Source organism: Myotis daubentonii, chromosome 10, assembly GCF_963259705.1.
Source record: "Myotis daubentonii chromosome 10, mMyoDau2.1, whole genome shotgun sequence".
In the NCBI taxonomy this organism is placed as follows: domain Eukaryota; kingdom Metazoa; phylum Chordata; class Mammalia; order Chiroptera; family Vespertilionidae; genus Myotis; species Myotis daubentonii.
Genome location: NC_081849.1, coordinates 77,992,070 through 78,018,465, shown reverse-complemented (window position 1 = coordinate 78,018,465; position 26,396 = coordinate 77,992,070). Strand labels below are relative to the sequence as shown.

Below are 26,396 nucleotides of genomic sequence, written 5' to 3'. Positions count from 1 at the left end.
TTTAGAGAAATCACAGTTATAATAAGGCCTGGAAGAGCAGCAACCTTTTTGAGTTACTCCTCTCAGAAAGTCAGATTTTTGTGCTCGGACACATGGAAACCTTGACAATGGTGCATCTATGTGAACCAAGTGAGGAGGAGAATGGCAGACCCAGGTCAGTTTCCATTCCCTGTGTTGACTCGGACAACCCTAATCCTTCTGAGCTCAATCTTTCATCCAAGGCACCGAAATACTGTCTTGGAACCCCGACTACATGTGGCCAGGAGACTCTTGGTTTGGTGGGAACAGAAAGACTCAAAACTTATTCTTGCATCCCTATTAACAAAAATGCATGCCGGTCTGGTCCATCCTACCTTCAAAAACAGATCTTTTGGGATTCTTCTGGCTCAGCGGAGGGCACTGTCCCTTGTCCTTGAAACAAGGCCCGTTGAATAGCCTGCTGTGTGGGAAATGGCCTTTGTCACCTTCAACTTCCAGAGAGAGTGGCACTTGGAACATAAGTGTGGACGTGTTTGTTTTGTGACTGTTCTTGAACAAACAGACAGCCCAAACAACTGCAAACACAACCGAAGCTGGCTAAGCAGACAGACCTTTCATCATAGGTATTTCAGATTTTATATTTAAAATTTATTGTTTACCCTAGTGCTCAGCACTGAGGAAACAGGAAGCATTTTCTACCTTTAAGTTTATGATAAAAGCCAAAAATTCTCCCCTTTTCACCGTCTTAATTGAGAGGTTCAAGTTATAGGGAACTGGTTTGATCCCCAACTTACCGACTTGAAACTTCGGGGAAGTTCATTTCTCTAAGTCTGTTTCATCCATAAAGTTCAGTGATATTACTACCTGCCTCACAGTTATCTTAACGTTTAGAAGAATCAATACTAAGTACTTTGAAAATGGTGCTGCCTTAATTTTTGTCTATATTTACCAGGTATGCTTTATTGTTTGACTGATGAGTGTTCTTAGCATGTCCTGAGATAGGTAAGTTGGGGATAGCACCCTTTTTTTGGTAAATATTGACAGCTAATAAACATTTTAGGATTTATGTGGGCCATTTGGTCACTATTCACCACTGTTCTTATAGTGTGAAAGCAGCCACAGACAGTACAAAAATGAACGAACTTGGCTATGTGCCAATAAAACTTTATGGACACTGAAATTTGAATTTTATGTACTTTTTATAATTCACGAAATATTCTCCTTTTGGTTATTTTTTGGCCATTAAAAATGTAAAATCCATTCTTAGCTCACAGGCTGTACAAAAACAGGCAGTGGCTGTAGATTGCCAACAATCACCCTAACATAATTTGCTTAATCTTTTTAATAGTAAATATTATTTATGGAGAAATATTAAAATGGATTTCTTGGGAAGATTTAAGTGTCTCAAGTCGTTATAGAAAATCAAGTAGAGGGAAATTTAATATTTTCTGTGTATATTTCAAGGGGGCATACTTGTCTGGTAAATGCTGTTTATGACTCAAAACAAAGAAGTGGATGAAAGAGATGACCAGTTGTAATTATAGGTCATTAACTTGATCCTTTTTCTGGTTGTGAAACAGCGATTATTCTCTCCCAAGCTGTCTGGCCTAGTTCTTGGTAAAGTTGTACACTGATTTGTCCCCTTAGAGGATTCAGAGCACTTTTTTCTACACCATCCCATCTTTTTCAAGGACATCAATGAGAACTTGAGTGGAGTCCATGACTGATGTCTCATTTTATACAAGAGATAGCAGCAGCCCAGAGAAATTCTGTGAATTGCCTGAGGTTCAGTCAATATTAGCTCTTGGACCAGGCCTGGAAACTCAGCCTTCCGACTTCTGGCCCAGGGCACTTGCACCCTGCTAGCCTGCTCTGTGTTATTATGAAATAGATGACGGTAGTGGTAGTACCTGGCATTCGTAAATATACAGTTTATATCAAAAGATCCTGCTCGGCTGGCGTGGTTCAGTGGTTGATCCTCCACCTGTGAACCAGGAGGTCACTGTTTGATTCCTGGTCAGGGCACATGCCTGGGTTGTGGGCTCCATCGCCAGTAAGGGGTGTGCCGAAGGCAGCCAGTCAATGATTCTCTTTGATCATTGATGTTTCTATCTTTCTCTCCCTCTCTGTTCCTCTCTAAAAATCAATAAAAATATGTTTTTTTAAAAAATCCTTTTCATAATACTATTTTATTTAATACTCAGAAAGTTCTGTCAAGTAAGAGGGACAAGTTTTATCACCCCCCCACCCCCCCGCCCCCGACAATCTGATATAGCTTAAGTTACCCTGGATCATACTCCCACTAAATATTAGAAGTCTGGGACCTAGGTTTTCAAGCTCCTTTTTTTATTATACCATGCTGCCTTATTATATGGCATGGAGGTGATGTCATTAATACCCAAACATTAAAAAATAAATTGAAAAATAACATCCTGCCCTATCTCAGCCCCTGGCAGTGATTTTTAGTGGAGATTTGTATTATGAGAATTTTTGCTTTCAAAATGCTGCATGCACCTCCTGTAAATGGTTGAATTAAGTGACTTTATTTTTGGTAAGTGGCCCATGTAAGTTTATTATTTATTTATTTTGGTTCTTTTTGCTTCAGCTCCTTTGGCGAAATGAAGCACTGCTGTATTTTTATTGCGTCCCCCATCATTAAAAGAAATTGGAAAGACGCTTGTTAGTTTTAATATTGCATGGGTAGAAATATACCTGGCACTTTTAGGAACAGTTACAATTCCTAATAGTGCATTTTAAGGAGTAATCTGGTTTTCTGGTTTTTGTTCTTGATTGAAAAAAAAAAAAAAAGAGAGAAAACTTTGCTCAATTTGCTAAAGTTTGATGATCATCTTCCGCTGGGGAGAAGGTTTCTGTGGAGTGGGACACTGATTTTATTGACTCATTCAGCATTCCATTCCAGCCTGCAGGAGGGGCGCATCCTCCTGGGGCCACCTGAAGGGCCTCTCATTTGTTGGTAAATAATCCAAGCAAAGCTGCTCCCAAGAGCAAGTTTTCTCCCTTTCTCTTCATACTTCTTTTTTTAAAAAATATATTTCATTGATTTCTCACAGAGAGGAAGGGAGAGGGATAGAGAGTTAGAAACATCGATGAGAGAGAAACATCGATCAGCTGCCTCCTGCACACTCCCCACTGGGTGTGTGCCTGCAACCAAGGTACATGCCCTTGACTGGAATCGAACCCGGGACCCTTGAGTCCACAGGCTGATGCTCTATCCATTGAGCCAAACCGGTCAGGGCTCTTTATACTTCTTTAACTATTGGACATATGCCCCTTTCAGTAAGCCATGTATGGGCTTATCTGTTGGAACTCTAGTTAATTTGAACACAAACCAAATACTCAAGACTGCTTCTTACATCTAAGCCCCAGAAAATAGTGTTAAATATCCTTTGCAAAATGGCTGTGCAGAACCTACAAGCACTATAAAAAGATAAACAGGTAGTGGAAGGGAAGGGCTTGGAGGAGGAGTGGTGAAAAAGTCATTTAGCCTGAGCACGCGAGAGGTGTGATTTACACTGCAAGATCCTGAACGTTACTAAGATCCGAACTTGGCAACAACAATGACTGAAGCAGAATGAGAACTTTAGAGAAGTTTCTAAGCCATGTTTCATAACTCTAGATTAAAGTTTACAATGAAGTTCATTTGAACACACTTCGAAGTAGCCTTTCCCAGTAACCTTTACAGGGCGAGGTAGAATCGTTTCAACAGTGAAGCTAATCTTCACATAGAAAAGCACAAGCAAGTCAGTGCTCTGCGGGCTTCTATACCGGAGACACTTTGCAAGGGTTGCTCGTCATTTATCATAGATGAGAAAGTTGTGCGGATCAAGTATGAGTTGAAGCTGGTTGCTTAAACTTGTTAAGCCTCAGGATATTTACCTAAATAGCTGGAACCGTGGTGATACTGCATACTTAATAGGCCTGTGAGCATTTGACTGGATTAGTTAATATGCATGGAACATAGAGCACATGGCCTGGCATTTAATTGGGTAAATGCTCAATAAATACAAGCGATATCCATGGTGATCATGATATTTTCTAATGTAGTCTCCCTCTTAAGCCATTCAGGGATGGCTAGTGAAAGTTGAGTTACCAAGTTTTGTGGGGAGGGAGGTGAGGGAATTTTGGTACTCATCTGGGGGAGGCACTTGTGTATAGATACAAAATAGTTAAAATAACATGATTTTATAATAAGGAAATATATTGAAATCTCCATAAAGATCAATATCAATGTCAGGTATTCCTAATATGTGTAAAAATAGCCTACCAGGTACTTAGACTTTATAGTGGTGTAATAATTTATAACAACATTTTGGGATATAAATTTGTGAGATAATTTTTCAATTTATGTGTACTTAATTTGGACTTTTCTAGAGAATCATTGTAAAGGTCATACTTATGATAACATTAAAATAAAAGTAAATTAGATAATCTATTTCTGCAATCTAAAATGATTGAGAAATATAGAAACATAAAGAAAAAGACATAAAAATGTTTTCATGCTATTTTGGTACATTTCTTTTACTAGTAAGTTCTTTTTTCTTCTTTAATTGAGGAATTTTGTATAGAAATAATTACATATTTCTCTTCTTCTCACCTTTCCAACCTCCAAAAGTTTGGATCCTTAAAAAATTTGGAGGTGTGGTTAGTCTAGCGGGTAAGTGAGGGGACTCTGAATTCTAATCCAGGCTCTGCCACTTTCTAGCTGTGTTTGCTTGGGCAAGTACTTCTTATATTTATAATGAGGATCACAATCATACTTAACTCATAGGATTGGCATGTAAGACCTTAGAACAAACAGTACTTGGCACTCAGCCCAGTTCTTTCCTATGTTCATTAAAATTCTTGATGTACTATATTTAAGGACATTTCATCATATAATATGGTAATGGACATTTATTTTGCTAACTTGTTTTTCTTATTATAAATAACACTGTGATGAACATCCTTGAATATAAGTTAATATCTTTGCTAATATTTTTCTTTAAGATGTATCCTGGAAGTGGAATCATTTGATACACCTTGCCAATTATGGAAATATTTTCGTAGTTTAAGAAAGTGACTATCTCTCGGTATCCTCTCTAAAACTCAATCATTATTTTACAGTTTGCTACTGGTTTTTGTACAGCCCATTAAGAATGATTATTTACATTTTTAGTTTTATTTTTAAAAAATATATTTTTATTGATTTCAGGGAGGGAGAGAGAGATAGAAAGAAACATCAATGATGATAGAGAATCATTGATCGGCTGCCTCCTGCATACCCCCCACTGGGGATTGAGCCCACACAACCCTGGCATGTGCCCTTGACCGGAATCAAACCCGGGACCCTTCAGTCCATAGGCCGACATTCCATCCACTGAGCCAAACCAGCCAGGGCGGTTCTTGACATTTTAAAAAGTGACGTGAAAATTATATAAAGTTCCAATTTTAGTGTCTTTAAAGAAAGGTTTGTTAGTACGCAGCCGTGCTCCTTGGTTCAAGTCTTGCCCTAAGGCTGCTTTCAGTCTAAGGCAGCACCGTTGGGTAGTGGTGAAGTTTGCAGACCTGTGTTTTAGGGCATTGACCAAAATTCAAATTCATTTTAAATTTTTTTGTCACTGAGTAGGAAGGGCTGATAGCCAAATATTTAAATGTGGGCTTTAGAGTTGGACTGCGGGGCTTCCAGGCTCTGCCTGAGAACCAGCAGAGTAAGCTGGGTAAGTGACCCAGATTCTCGGTGCCAAAGTTTTCTTCTCTGGCAAATGAGCAGAAGGACAATGTTTTTTGAAGCCCTTCCTCCCTCATAGTAACTGAATGTTAGCTGTCATTCATTGGTGCATGGTTAACAGACTGCGTTGGCAGGCTCTTGAAAAAAAGAGGTTGGTAGGAAAATGAGTCTAAAATCACTTGTGTTTTAGGAAGGTAGAGGAGTTTGGATTCTTTTGTTTTCTTCAGTTGCGTTTACTGGGACTTCTTGAAAATCAAAATACGTCCGTTGGTGTTGGGACAGTAAGTTCTATATGTGCCTAGAAAGTTGGAACAAGGGCAAAAGAAAGGTCTGGGTGTGTCCTGGCTCCCAGTCTCCCTGCAGGAGAGGGTAGGTGGTGGTTTCTCTCCTACCCAGTTGGCAGGAGGAGAGGAGAGCAGCTGGAGGACCAAACGCATCCTGTCTTGGCTGTGACCATGAAGATGGGCTCTCGGGGGAGATTAGGTTTCGTGGCCCTTCCTGCTTCACTCACAGACAGCATCTGAGCCATTTTGTGCAAGCAGTTTACAAAGTTGCAGACTTTTGCCACCATAACTAGAAGAAAGCAATCTCATGCCTTACCTATACAAAACTGTGAAGAATCAAAATGTGTGGTTGTATGGGTTTCTCAAGTGCACATTTCATAGGTGAAAGTGGGTGGTGGCTAGAGGGGTCCCCTGTTGTAGAAACCTGACCAGGCAGCACCCGGCCTTGCCCGGAGCCGAGTCAGCAGATGTGAGCCCTGCTCACCATCTCTAATCCTGTCACAGTGTGGGCAGAGCCCCAGCTCATTAGGGACAGTGAGGATATTCTCTTGATATTTAAATGTACTCTCCAAGAGGGTCTGATTTCTACAATGGAATAAGCATAGTTTTTAAAATTTTTAAAAAACCACACACCCCTATATGCTTGGGCTTCCTCGTTACCTAATCTTCTAAAAACAAAAACCATGCAACATGAACATACCAGCTGAAGCCAGTTAAGTTTGTGTTCCCTCCTGCAATTCAAAACATGGCAGAAAGGCTAGGAAATTGGACATGGATGTTGTGAGGGGAGGGGTGTGAACCTAGGGAACCGTGTTTTTTGTTTTTTTTTTAAAGTGATGCCAGAAGAAGCTGTGACCCAGATTTATTCCTGAGTATCTTTAAGGAAAGAAAGGGCAGGCTCTTTCCTGCCTCCCTCTGACCCTGGGCTGCGGTAGATCTCCAGCTAGGTCTCATCTGAGGATGCAGCAGGCTGCAGCACCTTGGACGCTGGCCTTGTGAGAAGACATTTCAGTGTTTCTGTTAAACTGTTGGCTGTTGGTCTCACTGGGGAATCTTAACTGCTCAGGTCTGTATGTGCAAAGTAAGGAATAGAGACTCTTCATTCTTTGCTTACAAAAGACTAAAATTAAGTTCTCAAAGAAATCTCAAATACCTAAATGTCCACGAGGCTGTCCTTCACAGATAGGCATAAATGCACTGTTAGGCAGAAGGGGGAAAAGAATTTGCCCTCCTGAGAATTGATTGTACTGCCTTTGATGTCACTAATGAACTCACTCTGTGTAAGCAGTGACTAGTAACTAATAGCAGGCTAATAGAAAAGCTCCATGACATTTTTTAGAATTCTTAATTCAAGGAAGGGCCTTTCTACGCTCGTGGAAAAATAGGGACTATCTCCTCCTCCCTTTTATAGGGAAACCTGAAGGGACCCTCAGGGTCCTATCCCCCCCCCCCCCCCAAGTACGGGTGGGATTGGCTAGTGCTTTCTGTCTGGGATTTTGAAAGATGGTTAGTAGGGTTGGGTTTGTTCTTGGACTTAAATGCCCCAATGTGTAGGGGAATGTTTGGCCAAGCCACAGTAATTCTTCGCTGTCCATGTCATCACTACCCAGAAGCTTCCTCTCAGAGGTGGGGGTAGAGATGGGGGCAGGGTTGTAGACCTGATTTGTGCGGGTTCAGAGGCACAAGAGAAGTACATGAAAACCCTACAGGCCACCGGGATGCCTGGTGAGGCCGCAGACAAGCTCCTTGCTTTTCCAGATGGGCAAGGAGCAGAGCCCCTGTGATATTATCTTTTTCAAAAAGGCAGGAGGCTGCTTGCTCTGCATACCCTCACAGCCCTCGGCTGCAGTCCCTGGGGCCACAGCCATTTCGGGGTTTGCATTTTAGTTTATCTAAATTCTCATCTTGCTTTCTCTGCCTACTCTCCTCTGGTCCCAGGTAACCCCTTTTGAAGTTGAATGGAGCTCTGTAAACTGAGTAGTGGGGAGTGAGCCGAGAAATTAGCCTTGGATGGAGCGCTAACCTGCACTTTGGAGCAAATAGTTTCCGGTGAAGGGCCAGTGGGAAGTTAGTCTAAACCAGTGATGGCGAAACTATGACACGCGTGTCAGAGGTGACAGGCGAACTCATTTTTTTTTGGTTGATTTTTCTTTGTTAAATGGCATTTAAATACATAAAATAAATATCAAAAATATGTCTTTGTTTTACTATGGTTGCAAATATCAAAAAATTTCTATATGTGACACAGCACCAGAGTTAAGTTAGGGTTTTTCAAAATGCTGACACGCCGAGCTCAAAAGGTTCGCCATCACTGGTCTAGACTATATTTGATTCTTTGGCCAAAGAGCTCTAGAAATGTTAAAATAACTAAGATACTCCTAAGACTGATGAAGGGCATTTTTTCTGTCCTTTCACCTCTGCACCTGCAGGTGGATGAAAGTAGGAGGAGAGCGCTCCTCTGCAATCTTTGAATGACGGTTTCCACTTGAATTTCTCCAGAGCTTCAGGTCCCGTGCAGACCTCTCGTGCTGTAGGCCCCTCAGTGTGGTGTAAAGGTTGCAGACAAAGCAGAGTGCTTTTCTCTCATCCTTCGGGACCACGCCCTCTGCCATCAGTCTTTGTCAATGGGAGAAGTATTTGTAGCTTCAGAAGGGCCAGGTCTCACCCCAAGGCATTGGAAATGTCCTTAGAGAAGGCACTGTTCCCTACCTCCCTGTGGAAGCCGAGCTCTAGACTTCCTTGAGCAGCCCCTGGTTTAGGCATAACTGCAGTCCCATGGACAGAGGCAAGGTTCCACTTCTAGAAACCACAGGAGCTTTACTCCCCCTTCCTAGCACAGTTCTGTAATGTATAGGAATATTCTAAGTCTCTTCTTCTTCTTCTTCTTTTTTTTTTTTTTTTTACTTCTAGTCTCTCTTTGGTCAAAGTTAGGAGAATTCTGAATCAGGGAGGCGAGAGCTTGGATTCCATTTTTTTCTTCTTCAAAGAACATCAAACTCTAAAACACCAAAGAAATAAAAGCTGGCAAGATGCAACAAATGAATAATAGGAAGAAAATGAAAGAATGCTCTTTGCAAGCACAGCGAGGCAGTTTTCTTGGAAGGAAGCAGAAAAACACGCTCCATTTCTTGCTCTGAACAGGAAGGTGGGGCTTCAGGCTTGTGGGGTCACCTTAAGAACAGCAGTAACCCCTCAACAGCCGTTGGCTGAGCCTCAGTGCGCTGTGGGACTGGGGTGCAGCCCTGTGTAGGGCACATGTGCGTCTTCATGTCTCTGAGGATAGGATGCTCTATGGCACTGAGATCCTGAGGTTGGATGTCTCACCATAGATTTATCTTTTGTTCTGGGTGCTTTCCAGGAGTGGATGTATGTTGCCCAAAACTTACTGGGAGAGGATTGGAATTTTGAAATGTCTGTGCATAAAGGTGTAGTTATTCTTGTTTTCTTGAATGGGTGGTAGCGGTGGTGGTGGAGGCTGGGAAGGCAGACTACCTCGGGTGCCATCCCCAAACCTGCCCAGGAGCAGACCTCTTGCCCTGTTTGTTAACAGGGCTGTGTGGCTTCAGTAAGGCATGGGTGGCATTCTTCTTGCATCACCTACTTGCCTGGAAGTGGTTACTCGTTTCTGATCTGGAAATTGGACCTAACACCTTGCTCCCCAACAGCCTTGGGTTGTTGTGAGGAAGTGAGATGATATAAATGATAAAACTTTCCATATTGGTAAAGGATTGTTTCTTTTTTTAAGGGTGTGTGTGTGTGTGTGTGTGTGTGTGTGTGTGTGTGTGTGATGCTTGCTGGTGAGGGGTCATGAATAAGTCCTCTGCATATCGATAGCCTCAGACCTCTGCTTGAATGTATTTGAAGATGACTTTATATCATGCAGTTTGGAAATGATCAGGTTTCACAAACTCCGATCTTCCTAAACATGGAAATATTATTTTCTCCTTAGAATTCCATTGGGCTAGAAATCTGAGTATCCAGCCCCCCGCCCACCCCCCACCCCCCTCACGCACACCCACCACTCTTAACATTTTGTTGCCTTCTCCCCACCCCCATTCTCCCTTCATTTTGGCTCACCGAAATCTGAGTGCCACTTTTCTGGGAAAGCCTGATATTCTGACTCCAGTTTTGTAATTTAATGATGGAGAGTTTCCTTAGTAAACCAAATTTAGAGTCCTAGAATGCTTATCTTATATCCAGACCTTGAACATAAAAGGCATTTTATACCCGCAATTGTTCATTTAATGAGCAATTGCAGAGTGCAGGCCGGTTAAGGGATTGAGCTATATGCACTATTATTGCAAGAAGTATTCCGAAATACCAGAAATAGGACGTAAGCTCTGATCAGGGAGACTGCGAGCACAATTACCTTCTTTTCAAATCCTTCTGTGACACTGCGGGAGGAAAAAGGACTTTGAAACTTGAAAGGAAAGAGCTTGCTTTCAACCTCAAAAGCTAGGAGGAAAGGGCTCTGAAATTTGCTCAGAATTCCCAATTCACCATTAGCCTGTTTCTTCCTTTAGCCTCAAGGCATTCTCCGCTTTTTGAAAAGATGTTAAGAAATTCAGTCACAATAGAGAGCCTAGTTTTGAACATGTTTCACTCGGTCCATTGAGGTCTGGGCTCTAGCCTTTGTGTGGGGTGAATTGAGCTGAGCGGTTAGCTGGTTGGAGAGAGGTGAATGAGGAGTCTCTGTGCAGTCGCAAATTCTGGCAAAGAAAGAAGCCCCCCCCTTCCTTTATTCTACAATATGCATTCCTGTAATACCCGGCTAGTGGCAATATGTGGAGTTGAGCCTGTTCTTAAGTCAATACCGAGTACTTGGTTTATAGCAACTCTTGTTAAGTTTGTCTTGTAATTGAAGCTGTTGTTGACCTTGCTTGGGGACCATTTGTAAAACCGTTTATTTAGCATAAACTGAAATAATAAACCCTCCTTCTCCCGGGCTGATTGTGATAGGGTGACATTAGTTTGATTTAATGATTAGCCGCCTGACCCTTCTCCTGGAGAGATCGGCTTGAATAGAGAGAGTTCACTCAGAAGCACTCCGAAAGAATACTAATGAGCTTGTTAAATTTAGCATGGCTCCAACCACTTTTAATTCCTCTAATGGGAGAAGCACTGCACGGGAGTGGGAGAGGGGGAGGCAGGGGGACACCAGAATGTTCCTTAGAGGGTCTGCGCAGTCAGAGAAAGCCCACCAAGAGAAGTTTGCAGAAAGTAGCTAGCCAGAGCCTGGGGCCTGAGTTGTAAGTATTGTCTCTTCTCTTACACTCTGTCTTCTGCATCTCGGGGAAAGAAAGGAGGTACGGTGTTAAAATGGGATTTAAGGGGACAGCTTAAAATCCATGCTCATTTTAAAAAAGGTGAATACTTGTACTGTGAGCTCCTTCCTCCTCAGCTAATTCTGTGAGGGTGACGGGAGGGGTTCCTAGTGAGTGATGAGCAGCAGGGCTTCATTTTTATGTTGGAAGGAGCCTTGGATACTTTCATCTCCCGTCGTCGTAGGCGAATATACACTTGTTTCCTGGGTCGCAGTGAGGAATCGTCAGGAGTGTGTGAGCAGTGCACGGGAGGAGTGTGTGTTCTAGTCCCGCCTCATGCAACAGGATTACTCTCTTCTTAATCTTTGTTGTAAACAGTCTTAAGCAACTTCTGAGTTCTCAGAGTTTATGGCCCCGAGTGTCTGGCCCCATGTCAGTTGCCTTTGGATGCGTTTGGGAAATCTGGGGCAGTTTCTCCGTGTGATGTTTGGGCAGCTCTCCATTTGGGGCAAGAATCCGTTCACTCCCACTGAAGCCCGAGTAGACAGAAAGAAGGCGGCACAAGGTTGGGATTATGGTGACAGTATTTGAAATAATTTTTTCCCCCCCAAACTGCATGCTTTGGTGTGGCCCCTGAGCATGCAGCAGTTTAACACCCAGAAGCCAACAGCCGCCTGGTATTTGGCTGCTAACGTCCTTTGGCAGATGCTCCTGGAGCAGTGGGCCGTTTGCTTACATTTTTGCAGCCGACGTCTGCTAGTTGCCATGGTGGACGGTATGTTTCTGTCAATAATTTGGCCTGGGGTAGCTGTCTGCACTGGCTCTCAAACTTTATTGAACAACTCGGTTCAACTGAACAAGATTAGGAGCTTTGGTCTTTTGGCTTGCTGAAGTGGTTGCTAAATTTATAAGAGTAGGCAGGAATATTGCTTGGAAGGCTTCCCTTTCACTGTGGAGAGTGTGCTTTTAAGTCCCGTAGCTGTTTGTATTCTGGAGCGTGTGTACTGTCAAGTTTTCATCTGAATGCCCGTCAGAAGCAACTCAGTGCACGAGGTAAACTTCATGAAATACTTGTCTACTGGAATATTTTGGAGAGGGAGGGCAGGTAAAAATGTGGTAGCCTTCACTATTATTGTACTAGCAAAAGTAAGTCTAATGAAAGTTTCCACATTAAAAAAATTCGTGCCTGATTTTTTTTTTTAACTTAAGGGAATTAGTTAATTTTTTTCTGTATTAAATATTTGAACTTTTGCTTATTTCTTTTTATAACTTAATATCCACACATGTTGGCTTAACCCTCATGAAGAAAATAATTCATTTTTATAAAGTGAAAAGTACTTGTGAAAAAAGGATCATTTAGCTAAAAAGACACCCTTATTTTCTCTTCCCCCCACCCCCAACTTCCTTCTCCGAGGAGGCTGGGGGGAGGGGGGAGGACTCTAAACAGACCATGCCAAATTTTCAGTTATTCATGAAGTTGGATTCAAATCCTCATTATAAAGGCATGGCTTCTAAAAGAAACTCCCTCAATTTAGCGGTGCAGTTTTAAGAGAAGAAGAGTTCATTTCTTCTAGGAAGAGTAAGTCAAGGGAATCCTGTTTTAAACCTGGAAGAGATTAGTAGGGCTTGGTTACTCATCTTTCCCAGAGAATGCTAATTAGGAGTCTCAGCCCCTCTTGGTAAGGGCTTTCTGAATGAAGGAAGGTCCATTCTATCGCATTTGCACCTCAGTGTTACAAGTTCAGGTTGAAATTTGAAATAAAGGTTTTATACAGGCAGAAATGAGTGGAAAATATGACTTTGGCCATTTGTAAGTTATAGGAAATTTTATAAAACTGACAAAGGGTTTTAGTGTTTTTGACACCCTTTTGCTTTTACATGAGTGCAAGCCCCTATTCTATGGTTTGCAATTTCACTGCTAACAAAGTACAAGGGTGGATAGTATTAATCAGAAGGAAAATAAAAATGTAGGATTTTTCTGTAGTTTGTTTTTAAATAAGCAAAAGCATGGTTTGAATTGCTTTTGTAAAGATCAGTGTGTGAAAATGTGGTATTACATCTGTTTTTTTTTAGTAGTTATTTGATAGATTAAACTCTTTATTTATCCCATAATTACAAGGTTTGAGGTGAGGATCTGCACAAAATAATGTTTCACAGTTACCCTGGAGTAGTCAGCAAATTCACTGACAACTAAAGTGTACCTCATGGTTTATACTGTTTGGCCTGTTACTTGCTATACTGAAAAAAAAAATGAATTGCTTATTTCTTAAAGTCCTAGACATAGGCAGAAAGAGTACCGGCTTTAGGTAGTTTAAGTCCTTACTCAACACAAAACAGTAGTCATTGCTTTAGTTTGTATTATCGTGCTTGTCTGTGTTTATAGCTATATTTCCTTTGAATTTGTATGAACAACAACAAGACTGCTAAAGTATACTATTGCTGGCTTTTAGGGGCTCTCACCTAGACATACTTGCTTTATGAAATACTTTGAAGATAAGTTTATATACTGGGATATGTTCAAAATCTGTCCATGTAAAATTTATTATTATTTACACTCAAATGGAGTTTCTTTTTTGTTGTTGTTTTTCAAATATAGTTTCTTTATTCCTTTTTTCCCCCTTTTTTTTTTTCCAGATCAGGAATTTTCAGATTAGATGCCTAAGCAGTGCTTGAACAACTTTGCTCCCATCAGCACTTGCCTGTCAGAGCACAGTCTGTTGGCTAAATGCAGAGCTTGTAGTTTCAGAGTATGCGTATGGTTCTAACAGATGAATTGGTTCACTTGTTGTGGGTTCCGATTGCCGGTTTGGTTTCATTTTATGCCTTGTTTCTTTGATCTGCTATTATGGAAAGGTCATCCAATCACATTTGTAGAGAACCATACTGGATAGATGGAAACCTCTTACAGATCAAAGGAAACCAGAAGCATTAGGGAGCTGGGCATCTCATTGGGCTCTTTTTTTTTTTACATGTTTAAAGCTATGTCTGGACCCCACCAGAGTATGTACATATCGGCAGAATGAGCGCCTTCCTCACCCCCAGAGCCATCTCACACTTGAACTTTCACCTTCATTCCTTTTTCCGTCTAGTGATCAGCTCTGCTCTATGGTCAGACGTGTCATGCAAGGGGCCCTGGAGGTTTCCAGGATCGCCACCTTTATCCTTTGTAACCAGTGGATTTTCTGCACCATTTCTGGCTCTGTTAAACCTCTCATTGGGTTACAAATCTGACTTAAAAAAACTAAAACACGAGAATGTCTGGATCACTTTCTAACAGGTCATCCTCTGAGGAACAGAGGCTCTTTGACCCCAGGATCACCCAGCGCCTCAGTGTTACCCCAGAGGCCTGGCTTCCAGACAGATGAGGGGAAGCTGTACACCAAGCATGTCAAACTCGCCACGGCCCGCCCACAGCCCTCGGCTGGCAAAACGTCCAGCTCCGGTGGGACTTGCAGGGGCATTGGCAAGTCCCCAAGGAAGAGCCTCGCTGGCAGATTCAGCTGTGAGCCTGTGATGATAATTTGCTGACTCTCCCTACATCTCAATTTAATTGGCTCATTTCTGGCTCCCCTTCATCCTTCCATTTGTATTGTGGACCCTCATTCACAGGCAATTTTGTCTGAAGGACATCCCATCATGGTGTAGCTTTTCAAAGTTGCCAGAATGAGAAATTGGCTTCTTTTTTGGAGGAAGACCTAAGGGATGACTGTTCTGAATTGCTTCTTAAAATGGTCACAGAGCTTTTGTGTTCCTTCTTTCTTTAGAGGATGAAAGTCCTGGACAGACCTATCACAGAGAGAGAAGAAACGCAGTCACCATGCAGCCACAGAGTGTCCAGGGGCTTGGCAAGATCAGCGAGGAGCCTGCCACATCTAGTGACGAGAGGGGCTCGCTGATCAAGAAGGAGATCCATGGGTCCCTGCCCCACCTGGCTGAGCCCTCCATCCCATACCGTGGGGCCGTGTTCGCCATGGACCCCAGGAACGGTTACATGGAACCTCACTACCGTAAGTGGGTCCTGCCTCGCGGCATGTGGTCCAGAGCCCTGGGCGGCTTGTGTGTGTGTGCATGCACATGCGCTTCATGAATTATTTGGCTTAACACTGATTTATATAAATGTTTGATTAACTGCCCACTTTTCTTCTCCCATATCCTTTCCGTTCTTTTTTAGGGAGAGTCATTTCCTTATATTCCCTGAGTAACTTCAGTCGTCAGTGGGGTGGCCTTGAGGAAGGTGTCCATCTGTGGCTCACTCACAGGGACCTTTCCTGGGAACTGGCACCTAATTTTCTTTCCCCAAAGTCTCCTAGACTTTGCGGGAGAAAAATTGGTTGATGGGGGAGTTGTTAATGTGGGCTGCATTAGCTGAAATCTTTAATAGCAGCAATTCCCGTTTTCAATGAATTTTTGCTCAGTTGTTGAGGAGGAACCAACCTCTTTCAACAAATCAGGGCAAATTTCCTTAACATAGAAGATTTTTGTACAGGCTCTACTTTGGTCCCTGACCAGTCTACTGCTAGAAACATGGGCTGTTCCCTTTCTCAGCACTAATAAAGTGGACTCTGAACACAGATATACAATGGTTTTTCTCCAAAGGCAGACACTATGAAGGAAAATACTGTGCTGAGTTTATATCTGGCCTGTTTCTAGTTAAGAAATATAGTTTGGTTGGGGAGTAATGAAGTTTGCATTGAGGTGCCAAAGCTTGCAGCTCTTGATTACAGATTTATCACCTTGCCAGGATACGGACTTGCCATTTAACCTTCCCGGCTCCAATTCCAGATGATCCATTGAGCTCCAGAGTGGGGGACTGGTTCTTGTTTCCCCTTTTCCACATCATTCAGAAATTTTAGTGTTTTAAGGCAAAAGGTCATTAGCCAGATGACTGATTATTGAGGACAGCTGATTAGTGCATATTTTCTTGCTCAAGAAAGTGCCCAGGATAAAAGCTAATTCCATCCCTTCATTAGTTGACTTGCAGCAGAGGGGGACGGTCCCTCATCAGGGTGCAGATCAAAGGGCCTTGCCCAACCTGAAGTTTCAGCAACCGCCCTCCCCCAATATTGTTGGTAAAGATGGAAGATACATTATTTTTTTTTTAAATGGAGAGAAGATTTTTCAAAAAGTGGTCAGAAGTATGGAAGAAAAGGTTTTACAGATTCTTAGAAAGTTCACAACTTCTCAGTGTAAGAAGTGCCTGTGAGTCCTGTTGCTGCGGTTTTTATGTTCACAGCTGCGGGAGTCAGGAGGGGTGGTGTGCATGATCCTGTCCTTCCTTCATTAAAGGGTTATTTCATTTTATTTTATTTTAGAAATAACAGTTTAAAATAGTGTTGGTAGGGTTTTTATCTGTTTGATACATTTTTATGGGTTTCTATTAGAGCTCATCCATGCAGAAAATGTGAGGGAATCTACATACTTTCTACTTAGATTAATTTTCCCCAGTAGTGTGCTAGATGATTATTATTAAGTCTGGGTTGTTAGCCATAAGCTCCTTGCATTGTTTTCATTCTTATGTGTGAACAAAACTTTTCCCATCCTATACATTTGACGCTTTGTTTTCTGTTCCAGATGCCCTCTAATTAGTGAGGTATTAATTGGTCAGGACAGCTGAGAGAACTTCTTTTTTGGTTGACAGAAGTAGGCAGATGACCGTTAACTTTCTCTGTGCCATTCACCTTGCAGCTTGCTCTTGATCCATTTGTTCTAACGGTTTGCCTGTTGAATCCTCTCCCTGTCATTTGAGGGTCCAGGAACTCTGCAGACCAGGGACTCTCATCACCTCTGTGTGGCCTGTGTGTGCACCCCACCTCCTGAGCCTCCAGGGGAATATTAACCAGCATTGGGCACTGGGGAGCTGTTGGTGGGCTTGGAACCGCTCATTGTCCCTCTGTTTAGGGGGCATAGCAACAATAGGTGGGTTATTCTTTAGCTCTTCCCACGGTATTGCTCAGCTCACTATTAAAATTACATGATAACTTACAAGCACTTGCTATTTTGACCCACCATTGCAATGTACTCCCGAAATGGGTCAGAAATAAATGGTGTCATTACGTCTATAATATGGACAGGAGTCCTAGAGATTACTCAGATTGGCTGAGCACTCAGGGGATTTGAGTTTCAGTTCCAGCTTTGCCACTTATTGGCTGTGTGACTTTGGCCAAGTGTGCTGACCCCTCTAGGAATCATTTCCTAACGGTTGAGTGGGGGTGATAGGTGACTGCCTGCCCCATGGTGTTCTCTTGAGAATTACGTGAGCCAGTGCAAATGAAGTATTTAATAAAAGCACTGGCTCATGGTGCCTCAGAAGTATTATGGTAGTTGTCCTGTGGCTCCTCTTCCTCCCTCTTCCTTTTGTTCCATCACCATCGTCTTCATCTGTTCATGATGAGTTCATTCTCCAAACCAAGTTATTTTTGTTGGTGCTACAGTTGTCTTTGGTTCAGGGTAGACTGGCTTTTCCCTGCCAGACCTGTTCACCTGCCTCCCTGAGGTCGGTGTCTCCTGTGAACACAGATTAGAGATGGAGTGGTTGGTTTATAAACCTAGGAAAAGGGTTGGCATGGCCTGAAACTGTGCTCTGTGGCCTTCTGACCATAACCATTCCTCGTGCAACTTGAGTAGATTGATTATAATTTTTTCCCTATTTTTTTTAAGTAAAGAAGTTTTAAAGCTTTTAAATGCTTTTGAGAAGTTTTAACGTTAAATTATCGACAGAAAGTGTTTTATGTAACAAACTTAATACATGTGGAAAACGAAAGGTACAATATTATTTATTTATCGTAAACAATTTAAAGATGTCCTAAACTAAATCTCAAAAAGTGAGATAAGATATGACTTTACTTTTTCTAGAACCCCATTGGCTTATTTAATCTTCTGCTAGTATAAAGAGTGTCTTTTAGGTACTTTATAATAAAATCTGTTAGATTTTATCTGGACTGAATTATCCAAGTAAAGCTAATAACTGATGTGATGCTGCTGAAATTGATACATCACATCACATCACATCACATCACATCACATCACATCACGTACATCACATCACATCTTCTAAGAAATTTTTAGTGTATGAGAAAAGTACCACCTTTTAAAAATGAGATGTAAGCCCTGGCCAGGTGGCTCAGTTGGCTAGAGTGTATCTTGTACACCAAAAGGTTGCAGGTTCAATTCCCCATCGGGGCACATACCTCGGTTGCAGGTTTGATCCCTGGTTGGGGTGCATACTGGAGGAAACCGATTGATGTTTCCCTCTCCCCTTTCTCTCTCTCCCTTTCTCTTTCTCTAAAAATCAATGAGAACTTATCCTCAGGTGAGGATTAAAAAAATAAATTAATTAAATTAAAGCCAAATAGCATGAGACATCCAAGCTTGATCACGTTTCTTTACCTTGCCGCAGCCCTGTGGCATTGTCAGTAACACAAGTTCATTGCGGAACTTCAGCAGCTCAAGGTTCAGGAACACCTTCTTGGGCCATCCCCTTTGCCTTTGAGTCCTGAGCCAGCCCCACCAATGCTGTGGGAGAGAGAAGACTTCTAACACAGTGTCGCTGGGTATCTGACCACTCACAGTAATTCCTTCATTTCTCTGTGGTTGGAAAATGCGAACTTTCCAAGATGCCTAATTTGTGCTTCTATATATACTAACTTTGTATTTCTAATGTGTGGGCAGGCTTCCTGTAAGACCGGAAAAAGGGACATCATTTTTTCCCCTCAGAAGGACATCTGTAAAATTTTTATTGCACAAGACTTTATTATACTTGGGCATGCAAACTTGCATCTTCACAAATTGCACTTAGGTAAGATTCAAAGTATTTTAGGTTTTGGGGGTTTGACTTAAAAAAAAAAAGGAAAAGAAAACCCAGGGATAGTGGGTACTTCAAACATTTGCAACATATGTTTGGAATAAAATCCTGGTGGGGGCATAGGGGGTTATTCTCTCATGAAGGGAGCTGTGGATGGGCTGTATATCAAGGCCAGAAAGTAGACGTTCAGGCTGCCTGGCTCAGACATGGTGTGGTGCTGACAGGCTCACGGCTGCAGGATCACTGGCGCTTGATAATTGGGGAGAGCATGGGAGGGGGGGCGCGGATTTGTGGGACCTGACCTGCTTGTATTGGAATCAGGATAAGGACCCCCATCTCCTTCCCAGGGATTTCTCAGCAGTTGTACTCTGCTTCTGTTCCATCTATAGCTAGATGTTTCAAATCACCACCGCCCTCTGCTTTCACTTACTGCCATGCATTCTTCTATAAACTTGTGAGGCAGGTGACATAATAGTTAAAGCATTCCCTTACCCTGGGTGACACTTAAGTTTTATTCTCCTCCCTGTTACAGGAAACATGTGTTCCATTGTCTTCTGTCTTAGTCTTACTGGGAAGAGTTGAGTTTTCTAAAAGTCCCTGCAGGGGTCTTCGTGGGGAGTGTCTTGGATTCACTAGTCATGTCCTCTAGGTTCTCTGCTGGTTTTGTTCACGGGGGAAGAAAGATGCTCCCTTTCCTAAAATTTCAGGTCTCTTTTACAGTTTTATAGTTGTGTGAAGACTGTTTCCTTCTGCCCCCAACTGCTCCCAAGCAGTCATTCCTGGAAAATATGATTCATTCTTCCATGCCAGTGCCGTGATTGAAAACATTCCACTGGTATTCTTCCTTATGTTTCCCAGCTCAGATGACAAAACTATTAGTGGCTAATTAGCAAAACCGGAGGAAGGAGCTTAAAGAAAAGAAACTGAATTTTTAATGGCTTGCATTTATTTTCTGTGGAAAGCTGATGTCCTGAGCCCACCTGCATTCTTATGTGCTTAAGGAAAATTCACATGAGATCTGTTCCCCTACCTGTCTGTCTTTGTACTAGGTGACTTTCTACACCCCTTACAAATATGTCTTCCAGTGAATGGGAGAGAAGATGTGTATTTTACATATTTAATAGGTGCACCTGCTCACATTTCTCCTACTATCGGAGTGTCATGTGGAGACTGAGAGAGACAGAAATGCCTACAAGGCACAGATGGATAGTTTGGTGTTGAGCACACTGCAAAGGCAGTGACGTGTCTCAGCACACAGCTCCGTTCCTACCCAGCTTTCTTTGCCTCTCGGAAAACAGTTGATGAGCCCATCAGGAGTGTTTTGGCTTTTTTTCAGTAGACTGTTTACCCTGAGAGACTGATGTTGGATCATACTCTGGGGGCTTTCTAGGTATCTCCCTTCCTCGGATGTTAGTCTTGACTTGTAGGGGGAACTGGAGTGGGAAATGCAAACAAGTCTCTGAACCCTTGCAAACGTGTTATTTGTGAGCTTAAGAGTAACTCCCGCCTATTCTTGTCTTTCTCTTAGAAACTCAATATAATAATCCAGGCTTTCTTTCAATAACCCTGAGGTAATGTTTAAAGACTAGGAAGAGTGAGCCACTTCCATAGATTTTTTTATTTTAAAGAACTACAATGCAAGGTAACTGCAGAAAGTGGTAGAAATTGAGGGATAGTTCTTAGGGTTCCAGTTTACTCTTGCCAGTGAATGTTGACCACCCTTGTGCCTAATGTGACTGTGATTGTTCATATTGATCTTGGGAGATAGGAAGTGAAATTGGGAACTAAGGGTAAGAAAAGCACGGCATCATTTGAAAAAAAATAGTTACTGATTTTATCCATTGAATTTTGGGGACATATTTAATAGAGAGGACAAGGGAGAAGCTTGAAGGCCACTTTAGGAGAGGAATAGAAAGAAAAAGCTAAGGGAAACCATGTTCTAGAGAAAATTAGTTGGCCTGTTGGTGCACTGGCCCAGCCTTTTCTTTCACTGCTGCCTAACACAGCCCTCCCCTCAGGCAAGTCAGGCTCCCTCTGTCCAGCTTCTTCTCAGGCTGCCTGGCTCATTCCTGGTGCTCTTTCTAGAACCATCCTTTAACTTTCCTCCTTGCCTTCAAATCGTATTGATTCTTTAAGCCCAATCTATGCATCATTCCTTTGAGTGTTTTCTTTAAGTTCCATCTTACCAGGATATTTTCCTACCTTGACACCAAGTAGATGTGTAAGTCTCACCTTTAAATATATCATAGCTACGTCCTTGTATGTTGATCTTTAGGTTGTTACAGGAAAAAATGTCACATGCCAAAAGGCATCGCTCCTGCTAGAAGCCCATGATACCAAACCTAGATTGAATACCTGATCTAATCCCAGTTTCAGCTTCTCCTAGAAACATAATCTTGATTAACTAGTATGGAATGTTCTGCCCAATTCATTAATTGCTTGATAAAGTCAATTAGGTCTTCCAATGTATTTGGTTGAATCTTATTTTTAACAGCATAATGTGGTAGTCTAGGGGCACTACTGAGCGCTTATATATCCACCAGGATTCTCAGGGCAGGACCAGGATGGCTCATTTACGCTACCTTAGAGCAGAGAAGGGCAAGCTGTTCGGTTCTTGACCTCAGTCACACCAGAGAAGAAGTGTGTCCAGGGCCTGCTGGTCAGAGGCGGCTACTTGCTTCTGCCTCCATTTGACAAGTTAGTCATTGTATGCAGCCTGCTATCCAAATGCAGTCACTCAGTCCTTTTTAGGAGCAGGCAGGGTTTATAGTATTTATGACACATTTATGTATTTATAAGTTGTACATTTTAACACTGCTAGGATTCTCACACGTGGTTGACTCTTACTTTGGAATAAGTCGGCACTTTACTTACAGACGTGAATGAGGACCTTCATTTGCAATGTCCTGGGGTTGGGTTAGCACCCATCTGAAATTGAACAGGTAGGTATTTTTCCTATAGTGAAGGTGAGCATATTTCTTTCCCCTTTCCCAAATTTCAGTGATTTGTCTTATCTTCAGGCAATTCATGAATTTGGTAATAACTTCTCAACTTGTTAGTGTCCAAATGTGCATGCTCCCAGGAGACTTCACCAACAAATTGGTGTGGGATCATGAATCCAGGAGTTTAAATATTCCATGCCACCCTTTTCCTTGTCTAATTTGGCACCCACTCAATGCTTATAGTTGCTTATAGTGTCTTTTCTTTCCTCCCTCCCTCTCCTTCTTGTCTTCCTTTGTAGACTAAACCCCAAGAAACACAGCAAGCCTTGCTATTTCATAATCATCTGCTAATAGCTTTCCATCCCATTTCTAACAGAGGTCACATTATCTCTGGCTCCTCGTTCTTTTTCTTGTATAATTAAAGAATGTTACCTTTGATGTCTCTTGAAAGCTGCATCTCCGGTCTCACTTTAGTTCTCTTGATCTGCGCCTATAAAATTGTGCTGTGTTGTCATACTTCTTAGTGAAAGGGCTACGCTTTCTCTGTGTCTTTCACAGTTTGGTTTAATATAGGGTCACCGATTGAGCATTTTATTGCTGTAGTCTTCCTGTTTCTGGTAGAGTTTGGATTCTTTGAAAAGTATTCAGTTTCCCCAGTCTTGGTAGCTTTTACATTTGGGTCTTTCCCGCCATGAATTGTTCTTACCTTCCTGATGTCTTCCTTCCGTTTCGGGGCTCCAGAGCTTTTTGTTAACCTCAGTTTTTGATGAGTTTCTTCCTCTTGGAACAAAATGAGGAAAAAATCTAAATTCATTCAGCCATTCATCTGTCAGTCATTGGTACTTGAGCATGTGCTTCCTGAGTGTCTTCTCAGTGCTCACCAGTATTGGACTGAACGAGCAAGGTCCTTGCTTCCATGGACACTCAGGCTGGCGGGACACTGAGACAAGTAGTGCAGAGGTCCACAGAAAGGTCCAGTGAGAAGAGACAGAAGCAGGGTCCTTTGGGAGCAGGTCACACACATACCTGATTCAGACTCGATGAGTCCAGCGGCTTCCTGGAGGGAGTGACGCCCTGGCAAAGAGGTAGAGAGAGGAATGTTGACAAAGGCCTGGAGGCCAAGGGAAAATCTGACACCCGTGAGGACCTAAGAGGTCAGGGCTCTTTGGTTGGAGGTGGAACTCAGGGAAGGGAGTGGCAGGAGACAGGATACTTTTCTTTTTCTTTTATTTTTTATTTTTTTAATTAAATATGTTTTGATTGATTTCAGAGAGAGGAAGGGAGAGGGAGAGGAGCATCAATGAGAGAGAAACATAGATTGGCTGCCTCCTTCTTGGGATCGAGCCCGCAACCCAGGCACGTTGCCCTTGGCTGGAATCAAACCCAGGACCCTTCAGTGGGGAGGCCAACACTATCCACTGAGCCAAACCAGCTAGGCCAGCATGTTTCACGGGGAGCTGGTCCTCTTCTGCACCACTACATGGCGACCCCCGAGACTTGTTCCATGACTTTTGAATGTTTAAAACAGATCTTTGCGTAGCTGTGTTTCCCATCACTGACCCGGAGTCTTTTGTTGCAGAGTTTAATTCGCCTCCTAACTCAGATTTGCCAGTGTGTGACTCTCACCCACATCCCCTCCGCACCTCATTGGTCCTCGGGTGCTGCCGCTTCCCCTGAGCAGGGTGTCATATGTCCCCTTGAAGACAACAAAATGCACTTGTACTTGTCCTCCAACCGCTGAGCTTTTCTCTGAGATAACCCCGGTGATCACTGTATCTTGATTTTGAAATACAAATCCCTCACATTGGGGAATAAGTGTGGCTTAATTTCCAATCAATTAAGAGTGCTCTGTATCAAGACACATTTTAACTCCAAAATGGAATATTCATAATTTTAAAAACCTTGAGTTTTATTTTGTTGGAAAACTTGCAGGTGCCCTAACATTAGTCAAACTAGAGAAATTGTGCGGTGGCCCAAGGTGAGGTTGCTGAGAGGGGCAGGAAACAACAAAGTGAAATTCAGCTGGGAAATCCAGTAGCTATTACCCTGGGGGAAGTGAGAACAAAGACTTCCAGTGATGGGATAAGCCTGAAATCTGGCCTGAACGGAAAGAGTCTTAAGGGAGATGGTGAGACGCCCCTGGCCCCAGGAGGAGATATGCCCTCTCCGTGGGGGGCAGCAAAGCTAATCAGCTGATATTGTGCAGGTCCCAGGCGGCACCTCTAGGAAGCTGGGTGTTGACTTGTCCACTGAGTGGGATGCAAATCTGCCTGCTGGCTGTGCTCCTGACTTGTGAGTAGAATAAAAGGAGGTGTGTTTCCAACGTTCGAGAGCAGCAGAGAAGTGCCCAAGGCAGGTGCTAAGAAACAGGCCACTACCTCCCTTTTTCAGCATGCTTTCGTGGAATGAACCCGCTTTCAAATTCAGTGAGATTTCACATTTTCTCCCCCATCCCTGTTTTTCCCTTTAAGTAAGGAGTCATGAGTCATGGGATGTCATTGCCCTGCTCCTCACCCCGAGAGGTCAGTGTTTGCCGAGACCAGTCAGGTCCTTGTTCTCCTCGAGGACACACACCAAATACCGGGACAGAGACATCCAGGAGGCTGCACAGCTGGTGGTCTGAGCCTGCTAAGCAGGTGCTGTGCTAGGGAGGCTCAGGGGGAGTGATAGACCTGAGAATGGGTGGGGAAGGGCATTGCTCAGAGGCGTCTTTATAGTCAAGACCCAAGTGACAAAAAAGAGCCCATCACGAGAAGATGTAAGGGAGAGCATTCCACTGGAAGAGTGTAAATTTTGTTTTTTGTGTGGGGCCATGTCCAGGAGCAGAGCGACGGCTAGTTTGATGGGCTGGTAAGGGAGTGAGATCAGGTTGGGGGGCCGATGGAAAGCCAATGGAGTGAGTGCCATGAGTTGATTTTTATTGGAGGTACATCGCTGTGTGTGTGTATTGCTCTGAAGCAGGGGTCCTCAAACTTTTTAAACAGGGGGCCAGTTCACTGTCCCTCAGACCCTTGGAGGGCTGGACTATAGTTTAAAAAAAAACTATGAACAAATTCCTATGCACACAGCAGCGGCAAAAACACCCGGTGGGCTGGATAAATGTTTTCGGCGGGCCGCATGTGGCCCGCGGGCCATAGTTTGAGGACCCCGGTCTGAAGAGTAGAATTGGGGTGGTTCCTCCCTAGGTTGTTGCAGTAGCTCAGGTGGGAAATGGTCCCCTCTCAGAAATGGTAGCCAGCAGAAACGAGCCCTCTGTGCCACCTTTTAAGCCACTGGCTTCACTCTTGGATTCATCAAATTCACACACATGATTATGAGAGAGGTCTTGTGGTTCGCCATCGACAGGCGAGGACACAGAGGACCAGTAAGGCTAAGTATTGTCCCTTCTTATGTGGCTCAGAAATGACTGAGCCAGTGTTTGAACTCACATAGTTTGGCTCCAGAGCTCAGCTTCTTAACCCATGCCCAGAACTGCTGAGTCTTCAAAGTGGTGGTCCCATCTGTGCAGGGGCCTGTGGTTTAAGCCCATTAAGGGCGAGCTTGGGAACGCTGTGGTAACCGGTGTTGGTGTTCAGTGGCGATGGCAAGGGCCGGGAGGGCCGGGAGGGAAGGCAACCTGTCGCCCAGGTCTCCAGACATCCAGTGGATTCCAGCGTGGAAGACACAGGTATGCTTGGTGCCACCTCTGCGGTCGCTGCGCTCCAGGCATGGCTACATGGGAGGGGAGGAGACATTGCTTCTAAACTGATACTCTCCTAAAGAATTGGAAGTTACCTATGACTTAGTTATGGGGAGGCCTCTGGGTCCTCTATGTGTCCCTCTATTTGGGGAGGATGAGTGTGTGAGGAAACAGTGCCAGGCGCTGGGCTTTTGACCCCATTACATGCTCTCATTTAGCTTTTGCACAAGCCCCTTTGGCAGTTGAGTTGACTGGGCTCACAGTGCAGGTTTGAGTCTGGACTCCATGGCCGAGGTTTGGTGGGAGCATGTGAGGGAGGCCTCATGTGCTTTGCTCTTCTACTTGTCTTGTTAAACTGCCCCACTCTCCATACATTCAGGAGCTTTCACATGTCACCAGGATAATACAGTATCTGGCCCCACCTAGACCTTGTTTGGGGAGAGGGACCTGTCCCTCTGAGTGACATACAGGGTGTCAGATGACCTTGCCCCCCCCAAGGGTGGAATTGGCAGGGACAGAGCACCTCTTTATTTATAAGCATACTTGGAGTGTTTGGGGGGGAGGTGGGGAGGGGGGAGTGCAAATAGATCTTTTTTCCCCAAAACATCTTGGCATCCCACTAATATGGGCAGGGCAGTTCCTGGTCTCCAGGCTTTGGTGTCTCAGATAAACTGAAAGCACGGTGGGGAGAAGCAGTTAGGCATGATTAAGGGGCTGGA

General features: G+C 43.3%; 1 protein-coding gene across 5 annotated transcripts in view; it reads left to right on the top strand.

The window, feature by feature from the left end:
• The window catches only part of GLI3 (GLI family zinc finger 3), a 274,791-nt gene that overhangs the window by 70,178 nt on the left and 178,217 nt on the right, over positions 1–26,396 (top strand). For 2 of the 5 annotated variants that reach the window (XM_059655749.1, XM_059655748.1), the window contains exon 3: positions 15,020–15,262. The exons of 2 other annotated variants lie outside the window; for them this stretch is intronic. In XM_059655749.1, coding sequence (XP_059511732.1) covers positions 15,020–15,262 — 243 coding nt within the window. Of the gene's footprint in view, positions 1–15,019; positions 15,263–26,396 lie in introns of those variants that run through there. One more of the 5 variants, XM_059655752.1, reaches the window with a different exon arrangement.